This window comes from Trematomus bernacchii, unplaced genomic scaffold (genome assembly GCF_902827165.1).
Source record: "Trematomus bernacchii unplaced genomic scaffold, fTreBer1.1, whole genome shotgun sequence".
Taxonomy (NCBI): Eukaryota; Metazoa; Chordata; class Actinopteri; order Perciformes; family Nototheniidae; genus Trematomus; species Trematomus bernacchii.
Window position 1 is genome coordinate 327,809 of NW_022987800.1, and position 12,370 is coordinate 340,178.

General features: G+C 38.8%; 1 protein-coding gene across 3 annotated transcripts in view; it reads left to right on the plus strand.

Moving 5' to 3' along the window:
- Positions 1–12,370, plus strand: part of arhgap36 (Rho GTPase activating protein 36) — a 75,059-nt gene that overhangs the window by 54,775 nt on the left and 7,914 nt on the right. For all 3 annotated transcript variants that reach the window (XM_034149969.1, XM_034149970.1, XM_034149971.1), the window contains exons 4-5: positions 2,881–3,188; positions 11,770–11,989. In XM_034149969.1, coding sequence (XP_034005860.1) covers positions 2,881–3,188; positions 11,770–11,989 — 528 coding nt within the window. The remainder of the gene's footprint in view (positions 1–2,880; positions 3,189–11,769; positions 11,990–12,370) is intronic.

The window sequence follows — 12,370 nt, forward strand, 5'->3', positions numbered from 1 at the left end:
TGTATAATTCAGGTAGAGAAATACTCTTTATATTTAAGATTTCTGGCCAACAAACAGTGTAATCTAAGTGTTTTTTCTAAGGGGTTTTATTACATTGAGTGAGCATTTTACACAACAATGAAAATAAGAAGAATTTGTAGTAAAAATGTAAAACAATTACTGATTTTAGGCGATTTGTAGGATGTTGTGACTAAAACTGATGAAATTACACTATTTTTCATGTTAATTCAAAAGACATCACCTTTTTATTAAAACATAAATATATTGATCGAGTTACTGTCATTTAAAACATTGTACTCAAGAAACAAAATAAAATACTGCTTTGAAACAACATGCTTACTACAAATGCTCCTATTCAGGTTGATTTTAAACGCACACCCCAAAACACCTGCAGACTTTATTCACCTTTCTTATAAAAGTTTAGTAGTGAAACCTCAGGTCTCTCGGTTGTCTAAATATCCCGTTTTACCTCGGCTGTCTGTCTGTCTCTGAAGTTTCGTCCAGGACTTTAAAGTGTCTCCAGCCAACTATTAAATCCTCGGCTGTTTACTTTAACACCTCCAGCAGCTCAAGCAGCTCACAATGCCAACTTTTTTTTTTACTGGATGCCAGAAGACATGTCCAAGTGTCAGGAGACAGAAGTCCTGCCAGCAGACGGCAGGACTGAGAGGAATTAGCCGTTAAATGATCGAACATCTTATTCATTGTTGTTGTTGCCAAGCAGAAATGTGTTTGTTTGAGTTAAAGAGTGACGTGTGCACAAGAAAAATCTTCCAGCCACTTCAAGACTGTGGGTGTTTCTCAATGTCGAGGAAGGCTGCTCCAGAGCCACTATTTCAAGCATGCTACGTCATCGAGTGCCGCCGAAGGACTGTTCCAATGTCCAGGATCCTTGGAATCCTACCGAGGCCGGCGTCCTTCGTAGCGAGACATTTCGAGGCTGCACATGTGTATCCTCCGCGGTCTTAAAATACCCACAATGCTTTGCGCACGGACCAATTTCCAAAATCTTTGGCGGAAATCGGGCTCCATTTAAGGCGTGGCCTCGCATATGACGCACACCTGTTAGCCTGTTCCACCATTCTTCGTTTTCCGAGGCTAGGAAGGATTCTTGCCTCGCTTCTGAAGGAAGTGACTCGGAAGACATGTCTATAGCAAGGAAGTGTTCTCGACATTGAGAAACACCCCCTGTGTCCATCATGATGAAGTGTGCTCGAGCAAGGATTTGACCTTAATAAGAAGCAAGAGAAAGGATTTATTTGATTAAATATATGTTCTTAAAATAGGTTTGCAAAACAGATACTGATGCTGGTTATTATGAGAGGTGGAGGAAGTACTTTTTAACTATTAAGTCAAACCAATATGTAAAATTATACTCCTTAAAAACCTTATACCTTAAAAACGAAGTACCAGAAGTGCTCATTATGCGTTAATGCAACTTTCATAATAATAAACAGGGTGTTATTTCGTTAGAGTAATTAATGCAGAAGTTCTCGACTTCTTTTGGTCTAGAAACTTTTATCATCAAGTTAAAATGTTGGTCATTCGCTTCCCTAAATATAATTTTACTTGAACTTTTCTGTGTCAAATTGTTAGATAAAAAGACGTAATGCTACAAGCTAATGCTAACTGGCAGTTGGCCATGCAATGCTAGAATTTAAACCGTGTAATTTCTTACATTTCACATGTTTTTTTTTCCTAATTGGATTTTGTGCCAGATCATCCGTTGAGTTTGTGACGTAGCAGATTTCCAGATCTGACGCTCCTGAGATGACACCATTAACCTCATGTTGATTTAGTATCTGCAGTAATCCGCTATCAGTGTGATGTCTGCCTCTTTAAGTGGATTATCCCTCTCTTACCTTAACTCTATTTATTCTGTCTATTCTTACACCGCTTTTCTACTTGAGCTCTGATCAAAAGCAGGTACGAGTTGTGCCTTTTTAAATCCTGTTTAATAGATTTCCTCTTAACGCCAACTTGGCCAGACCCTCTACACAACATCAGAGCAAACTTGAAGTGATGAAATAACACAATGTGCTTTCCTTTTTCTCCTTTTTCATTATGTTTAAGTATCGCTTATATTAGTTATAAATACTTTTTGTTTTGTACATTTGTTTGGTGTGTACGGAAGAGGATCAGGGCCATGTGAGAAACCTTTTTTGGGGATGTGACAAAAGGAGTTCTGACTTCTTCGGAGTCTCAGAAATCTTAGAAAAAAGTGAGGATTCAGACTTTTTTTCTTCAGAATTCAGACTTTTTTCTTCAGAATTCAGACTTTTTTCCTCAGAATTCAGACTTTTTTCCTCAGAATTCAGACTTTTTTCCTCAGAATTCAGACTTTTTCCCTCAGAATTCCCGTTCTCAGAATTCAGACTTTTTTCCTCAGAATTCAGACTTTTTCCCTCACAATTCCCGTTCTCAGAATTCTGACTTTTTTTTTAGCATAATTCAGACTGTTGTTCTCATGTGGCCCTAATCCTCTTCCAAAACATAATAATAAAAAGTAATACATTTTTGGGATGTGAGAAAAAACGTTCGGATTTGAATCAGAATCCTTAGAAAAAAGTCAAAATTCAGATTTATCTCAGAATTCAGAATTTTTTCTCAGAATTCTGAACATTTCCTCAGAATTCAGACGTCTTTCTCTCATGTGGCCCTAATCCTCTTCCATAGGTATACACTGTAAAAAAATGATAATAAAAAGTAATACATTTTTAGGGGTTTGAAAAAAAACGTTCGGATTTGAATCTCAGAATTCAGCATTCTGACTTTTCTCTCAGAATTCAGACTTGTTTAGTAATAAAAAGTAATATAACATAATACAAAGTAATACATTTGTTTGCTTTTCTATTTAATCTGCATGATCTCTCTCCTCAGAGTCGGCCCCCAAGGCGTTTGGGATCCCTCTCTCCCAGGTCATCGCTAACGACCGGGCCTATAAGCTGCGTCAGGACGCCCTGAAGGAGAGCCGGAGGGACTGTCTGGACCTCGAGGCCTCGGTGCTGCGCTTCAGAGCCGAGAAGAGGCAGTTCTTCAACGGGAACAAGCCGCCGGTCTGCCCCTCGTCCCTCACAGCGGGGGGTCTCTGCTCTCCGTACGCTAACTCTGTGGCACCGCTTTCTGAGACCCAGAAGAGCCAGCTGTCGCCCACGTTTCTGGATAACACCGGGCGAGGACAGAGGAGGGTGAGTGGGAGGCACTATTATAACCATAAAAGCTGTTAAAATATGTGTCAACATCTCAGAAACTAAGACATACAGCCTTCTTTCTATCATGGGGAAACCATTACAAAATGTTAAAGACTTTCAATAACTCCAGAGGTAATTGTCGCTCTCTCAACCCCATAAACAAGTGTGTACAAGTTGTAAAAATGTTAAATTGATACCACTATATTTACTAAGCCTAATGTTCTTCTTAATTACTTACAATATAGAAATGTAATTATTTAAGAAGATCATTTAAAGTTTATTGTAATTGATATTCAAGTATAATTAGACACATAGAAACTTTAAAGAACAAATGACAAGTAGAAACACACAAGTGTAGAAGTGTAGCCTGTATTTAACACAATGATTGTTCATCTTTTCTTGCTCCAAGTGCAACACAACAGTCTTTCATTTTTTCACATTCAATAAAGCAGTGGGGTTTTTTGTTTCGCCTCGCGTGTGTTTTCGGAGAGATTTGACTCAGTTGCTTAGGAAAGGAAATTGGGAGTGGGAGTGAATAATCGAATCATAGGGTCAAAATGTTTCAAAAATGTGTCAACATCTCAGAAACTAAGACACACAGATGAATGTGTAGATTAAATAATACATTTTACCCCTATATGCTTGGTAGTACCACCATCATTTATACGCCTAACGTGTGTTTTACATATAAAACGTATTTAAAGAATCTGGAATACACATAGGGCAAGGCAGGTATATTTATAATGCACTAACCCACATACACACTTTGTTTTCACATTTAGGAAGTGTAGCCTGTATTTGACGTAACTTTTTTCTTGCCCTAAGTGCAACACAACAGTCTTTCATTTCTTCCTTGCTTTTGACAAATACCACATTTAATCTATTTAATAAAGCCGTGGTTATTTCTTTATGAAGCCTTACTTCCATGTGTGTGTCTTCGGAGAGATTTGAATCAGTTACTCAAGGAAAGAAAATTCTGATCTGAGTCGTGTGTGTGTGTGTGTGTGTGTGTGTGTGTGTGTGTGTGTGTGTGTGTGTGTGTGTGTGTGTGTGTGTGTGTGTGTGTGTGTGTGTGTGTGTGTGTGTGTGTGTGTGTGTGTGTGTGTGTGTGTGTGTGTGTGTGTGTGTGTGTGTGTGTGTGTGTGTGTGTGTGTGTGTGTGTGTGTGTGTGTGTGTGTGTGTGTGTGTGTGTGTGTGTGTGTGTGTGTGTGTGTGTGTGTGTGTGTGTGTGTGTGTGTGTGTGTGTTGTAAATATTTACAAGCCTCGAATTATTCGGTGTCTTTCCACGGTCGTGTGTTTGCACAGAACATTTAGTGTGTGTTTTTTCCCTCTCTCTGCTGGTGGCCGCCACACCCAGTAATCCTTCTACACACTGATCTGGAAACAGTTGTTACCTTAAGCTCGTAATGAATATCATTAGAGCCGCGGAAAACGGTAATCGGACCTGAACCGGCTATCAAGTGCAGACACACAGCGCCGTCAGAACGTGAATATTTGGTTGGACACAGACAGAAATAATAATTTGGTTTTGTATTAAAAAGCATTTCCACATTAAGAGTCGGGTTAGGACTTTTATTTTAGATAAAGCTTATAGTTGGGGCTGGCTCAGGCTTCACAAAAAACATCCTCCTGGATCTTTTGGGTATTTTATTTACGTTAACAATAGCATTCGTCTCATTTGGACTGTCTATATTACAGTTTATATTCATTTTTTTTAATCTGTCATTTATGTTTTTTGGTACAGATTGTTAAAACCCCCTAAGTGTATTATTTGTAATATTTGGCTAGATAATTAATTTGTGGTTTTATAATAACAGCACCATCGAAACATTATACTTATAATTGATTATTAAATGTAAAATGTGAGGATTGTATTTAAAAATTCCCTTAAAGAAAAAATGCTTGTTTTGTTCGAACAATACTCCAAAATCTCAAATGTGTTAAACTTGCAACAGAATTGGAAGAAGTACTTATATATTTTACTTAAATAAAAGTACCAATAGTAAAAATATAAAGCCAACAGAACTGTCTTTAGTAGAAAGATGGTGAGAAAAGGAGTGAAAGAAAGACAAACTCGACCTAAATGGGACTCTGACTCACCGTCGAACAGCTGTCTGGACTGAAGCAGCTCACTGTTTACATATCTGAACACGCACGCACGCACTCAAGCACGCACGCACGCACTCAAGCACGCACGCACGCACGCACGCACTCAGCTGGATCAGTGACAGATAGCGTTCACAGAGTAAAGGTTGGAATAATTGGCTGTAACAGGATTGATAGGGTAAGAGAGGAATGCTTAGAGGCTGAAATCTCTGCGAGGACATTTCAGTTTATCAGATTAGAGCAAAGAATCAGACCTACTTTACCTGGTTTAGAAAAAGAGATGAAGGAGACAGAGGGATTTCCTACCTTAAAGTGGACCTATCATGCTATATTATAATAATATAGTGTAGGACCATACCTATATAAGGCATATTTATACTTTTTGTTTTTCAAAATACCAAACAGATCATGCATTTTAGCCATGCCTCATTTTGCTCAATTTGCACTATTTTAGCTCTGTTTTAGCAAGGGCAGATTCAGTGAGAACAGCACCACCTACAGGCCTGGCATATGTACTACAGCGTCTCCAGCGCTTTCGAACGGCAATGGCCGTGGCTGTCTCCTCCTGATTGGTGGAGTTGGCCCAATAGCCGTAGTGCCACTGTCCTGACGTCAGGACAGTGTTCAAATCTGGATCAGTTTTTATCAGATCCGTTGCAGCCCCTTTTTTAGAGATTTGGGTATGGAGGAAAATAGAGAGGGTTGTGTTTTCTGACACTTGGTGAGTTCCCTGGAACACCGGGGACACATATTCATGTATAAAAGACGTACAAAAGTGCATTTTGCATGATAGGTCCCCTTTAACTATCCAGATTCAACACTACCTACTCATTATTAGCAGGTAAAAAACGCAATTAATACATTTATTTTAGTCATATGGACCGTCTAAGAGCAGATTATAATGATATTTAAGTAAAACCTGCTTTATTTAATCCAGTTAGACTTCCATTACTTCTAGAAAAGTCAGCTCTTAAAATGTGTTTACTTCCGGGACATAGTGACATCACTCCAACACATTGTACGTGATAGGCTAAGGGGCGGGACATCTCTAAGCGGTTGTCCAATCACAACAAAGCCGGCCAGCTAACCAATCAGAGCAGACTGGGCTCTGGTTTCAGACAGAGGGTGAAAAGAGGTGCTGCAGTACAGGCAGTATGAGAATAATAAAGAGCTTTTTGAACATGAGACATGTCAGAGTAGAGACACTACATACTGATATACACCTGAACATCAGCAGGAGAGGACTCTTTAAAGTAGAGACACTACATACTGATATACACCTGAACATCAGCAGGAGAGGACTCTTTAAAGTAGAGACACTACATACTGATATACACCTGAACATCAGCAGGAGAGGACTCTTTAAAGTAGAGACACTACATACTGATATACACCTGAACATCAGCAGGAGAGGACTCTTTAAAGTAGAGACACTACATACTGATATACACCTGAACATCAGCAGGAGAGGACTCTTTAAAGTAGAGACACTACATACTGATATACACCTGAACATCAGCAGGAGAGAACTCTTTAAAGTAGAGACACTACATACTGATATACACCTGAACATCAGCAGGAGAGGACTCTTTAAAGTAGAGACACTACATACTGATATACACCTGAACATCAGCAGGAGAGGACTCTTTAAAGTAGAGACACTACATACTGATATACACCTGAACATCAGCAGGAGAGGACTCTTTAAAGTAGAGACACTACATACTGATATACACCTGAACATCAGCAGGAGAGGACTCTTTAAAGTAGAGACACTACATACTGATATACACCTGAACATCAGCAGGAGAGGACTCTTTAAAGTAGAGACACTACATACTGATATACACCTGAACATCAGCAGGAGAGGACTCTTTAAAGTAGAGACACTACATACTGATATACACCTGAACATCAGCAGGAGAGGACTCTTTAAAGTAGAGACACTACATACTGATATACACCTGAACATCAGCAGGAGAGGACTCTTTAAAGTAGAGACACTACATACTGATATACACCTGAACATCAGCAGGAGAGAACTCTTTAAAGTAGAGACACTACATACTGATATACACCTGAACATGATCACAATAGGACCCCTTTAACACTTTTCCATATTGACTTTGTATCCTAATAATTCCTGAGCTCTGGTACCGTTTGGTTTCTGGACCGAGGTACCGTTAGAAATTCCTCTGACACTTGACGTTCCTCCAGAAACATTTGCTGTAGGTCACAGACGGATGATTTATAATCCTGTGGTATTCGTTTTCAGCCTCTCTGATATTTATCGGATGGCACCGTAACGATGTTCTTCTGGCCTCTTCTCCTCACATCCATCTTTAAAATGTCTTTCCATTTCTCCTGTCAGTGCTTCTCTCTTTTCTTTCTCTACTGCAACATTATAAGAATATGTCGGTTCACAGCGGTTCAGATTACTCCATGTTATGCTAAGTAATCACTCCTATAGTGATGAACCCAGAGAGATCAATATCTACAGACTGCATAGATTACATCGTTTTTTTCATACTGTTCAAGGGGCAGAATTTTACATTATTAGATAATAAATACTGGTGATTGAATGTGGAGTCAGTTGAGCTGGTTTCTATAACATTATGAAGTAAGGGTTTGATAGCTTAGTCACGTAGTTTCTAACCAAGGCTTATAAATAAAATATGAGGGGATGAGAGATGGTTTATGGAAGAGAAGTCTGCTTCACACGTTTCTATTCATATTTTAGACTTTTCCCTTGGATTTATTTAGGAGATATCAGATTATTTGATCACTTAAAGGTGGGGTAGGTAAATTTGAGAAACCGGCTCGAGATACACTTTTTGTTATATTCCATGGAATGCTCTTAACATCCCGATAGCAATGAATATCTTGAAGTGCTTTGACAAAAAATCCATAAAAACATGTCATCTGTGGAAGCCGTAATACTGTAAAAAGTACAACCATTTTAGCCAGCCTTCCATCTGTGCACACACTTATCACGTGTCCTCATTGGTCATTACATTACATTACATTTCATTTAGCTGACGCTTTTATCCAAAGCGACTTACAATTACCAATTACAGGGACATTCTCTCTGGAGTAACTAAGGACTAAGTGCCTTACTCAAGGGCACACTAGTGGTGTTGTTCCTGGCAGGATTAGAACTCACAACCTTCCAATCTTCAGCCCACCTCACTATCCTCACATGTGCACGTTCGTGTGTGTTGGAGGAGGGGCTCTGTAAGGAAGTAGCAGATTTCTTCCGGCTGTGTATTTTCAAATTCTAGCGCACTCGAGCTGGTTTCTCCAAAATTACCTACCCTACCTTTAACTACTAAACTATCAGAAAAATGTAAGAATGAAAAAAGTCAAAAAGTCCCAACTAACTCCAGCTCTCATTAAATGTAAAAATGAAGTACAATATTTACCTCAAATGTCCAAATTAAAATCAGAAATCCTTTATTTAGTCCCACAGAAGGGAAATGCATATTGTTACAGCAAAGTGAGTGGATATAGAAAGGTAAACACAATGCAAGTATGACACAAGTGTAGCTTAAATATTAAATAAAGAGGCGAGCACAAGTTAATAAGATCAATGGTAAAAAAACATAGAATGAAACTGAGAAAAGGTGGCACAATAAAGAGTATGTGAAGATATAAAGTAGGTGAGTACATGATGCAGTAAAGAACAAGCAGAGGGGGGAAGTAGTGGAGTACAAATACTTTGTTACTGTACATCTTTCTGGTATCAGTACTTTACTCCACTACTTATTTTTCTGACGACTTTTTACTTTGACTTCTTACATTTTGAACACAAATACCTGTGGCCTCATTTATAAAGGGATATACGCTCAAAAAATGGCGTACGCCAGTTTCTACGCAATGTTTGCGATTTATAAAATACTAACTTGACGGGAAAATGTGCTGTCCTCCACGCAAACTCTAACCCATGCGTACGCACTAAGCACACAAACGGGAGAGACGAGAAACTGCGACACCGTTGGCAGAAGGAAGAATGGAGAGAAATATGTGGAAATAATACCATAAATAAAATGTTACCTCTCATTTATGAAATATGAAGAATTCATTTTCAAACATTGATTAAAGCCAATCTTTAAATGATTAAACAAACGCCTGTTTGAGACTCCTCAGTGCACACAAAAACATAACTTGGAGAAATAAATAAATACGGATATGTTATTTAAAACCACCTCGAATATGTTGTGTTAATGTTATGAAATGTTTTCTCATAAATGATGCGGTAAGCAGGAGGACAGAATAAACTGACGCCGTTTTGCATTTCTATAGGTTGTAGATACGAGCATGGTTTTATATACTATCACGTTTAATCGTGTTTTATGCCGTTTGCCAAGACTTGATAAGTCGCTCGTAAAACACAGGAGGTATGGAAACTAAGAACACCATATGTGGTAAACAGCTAATATAACACAATCCATTAATTGTATTTCCTTTAACTGGTGGATTATGGATATATAGTTGCTGATCGACAGCTGGAACACAAACCACCAAATACAACAAAAATAATTCAGATCCAGTTGTCATGACTCCACTCCGGAGGGATTCCCCGATCATTTCTTACAGTTTCTCATCAAGGGGGTGTCTCCTGTCCCCGGGACAAACACACTGCCTGAGGAAGGTTATGTGTATTTTTTTTGTCATTAACTTTTTTCGGACCACTTATTTATTTATCTTGGTGACGATCCGACCTCCATGCTGCTACTCTGGTTCAAACTGCATCCACCAAACAATATGATTTATCTCGACCTCCCCACAATAACCAAAATCTGACACGGTGTGAGATGTCTTTTTTAGCTGTTCTGTCCTCATTTCCTGCGATCTTCTTCATGCAGTCAGTCAGAATGAATGAATGAATGGGCGTTTCTTTGACTATTTATAGGTAAATATGGGCGTTACGAGAAGCCTGCAAAAGCTGCGCCGCATTTCGAGTCGATTGTGATTTATAAAGGGAAACAGGCGTATGAAGTGCCGTACGCACTTCCCTCGCCGGTACGCAATGTTTTGTGAATCGGAAAATGTCGGAACATTTCTGTACCTATTTTTTTGCTTTGTACTACGTAAGCAACCTTCTCACGTCAATCCTACGCAAGGCGTTATAAATGAGGCCCCTGAACTTTCTACTTCTTACATGTTGAACCCAAATACCTGTACTTTCTACTTCTTACATGTTGAACCCAAATACCTGTACTTTCTACTTCTTACATGTTGAACACAAATACCTGTACTTTCTACTTCTTACATTTTGAACACAAATACCTGTACTTTCTACTTCTTACATTTTGAACACAAATACCTGTACTTTCTACTTCTTACATTTTGAACACAAATACCTGTACTTTCTACTTCTTACATGTTGAACACAAATACCTGTACTTTCTACTTCTTACATTTTGAACACAAATACCTGTACTTTCTACTTCTTACATGTTGAACACAAATACCTGTACTTTCTACTTCTTACATGTTGAACCCAAATACCTGTACTTTCTACTTCTTACATTTTGAACACAAATACCTGTACTTTCTACTTCTTACATGTTGAACACAAATACCTGTACTTTCTACTTCTTACATTTTGAACACAAATACCTGTACTTTCTACTTCTTACATGTTGAACACAAATACCTGTACTTTCTACTTCTTACATGTTGAACCCAAATACCTGTACTTTCTACTTCTTACATGTTGAACCCAAATACCTGTACTTTCTACTTCTTACATGTTGAACACAAATACCTGTACTTTCTACTTCTTACATGTTGAACTCAAATACCTGTACTTTCTACTTCTTACATGTTGAACACAAATACCTGTACTTTCTACTTCTTACACGTTGAACACAAATACCTGTACTTTCTACTTCTTACATGTTGAACCCAAATACCTGTACTTTCTACTTCTTACATGTTGAACCCAAATACCTGTACTTTCTACTTCTCACTTTTTCCAAACAGGCTGGTTCCTTTAGTTTGAATGTGTGTTTGGTGGCGTGATCATTATTATTTAGAGTCATTGCGTGCCTATTGATTTGAACACGATCCGTGTATCCATCATTTCCTGGTCTTCTCTAAAGAAGAGGGACCAATGAAAACGTTGTTATGTTGCCGTTGTTCAGCATGGAAACATTCATTAGCTAACAATGACATTATTGTTCTATTAATATAAAGGGAGGTCAGGTACTCTTTAAAACAGCTGCTAGTTATGGGTACTTTTTACTTAAGAACATTTCAAAGCCTCTTTACTTTTACTTGAGTAAAGAAGTTTAGTCAGTACTTCTACTTTTACCAGAGTATTTTTAAACACGAGTATCTGTACTTCTACTTGAGTAAAGGATGTTTGTACTTTTGCCATCTCTGAGAACAAGTTAAAGTAGCATGCAATGGAGAAACTCAAGTAGAAATACCTCGATAATGTCCTAAACTTCAGTATCTCTTCAGGGCGGGCTGTCGGTGGACTCGATCTCCGACCTGGTGGAGAGTCAGTCTCGCCTGCTGGAGGCGCTGCAGCTGTCCCACCCCGCAGAGCTGGAGCTGAAGAAGGAGTGTTCCTCAAAAGGGAGAACCAGAACCAGAACCCAGAACAAGCTCAGCCTGAACCCCGTCTACAGGCAGGTTCCCCGGGTGCTGGAGCGCTGCTGCAGACACATCCAGAACCACGGTGAGACACGGGATCTGACGTCTGGAGAACATAAAGTGGTGTTTTTTTGGACAAATATTTGTATTGGCATTTAGTTTTTCCCTGGTAAAGACATCACACACATGTATACCCCCCCCCCCCCCCCCCCCCTCCCCAAAGGAATAAATACAATAACACGTCACAATGAAGAAAACATACACACATATGAGTAGTAACAGGATGTGGCATTCAGAGTCCCTAAAGTGGGGTTTTTATGACACATCTTTGTATGCCATTTTAGTTTTACAGCTTAATAAATAACACATGCTAACCCTCCCAAAGGAAAAAGTGTATATACATAAATATACAAATATTAGGGTTAAATACAAATTCAAAAAACAAAAACAGAATTTGTCCCCAAAC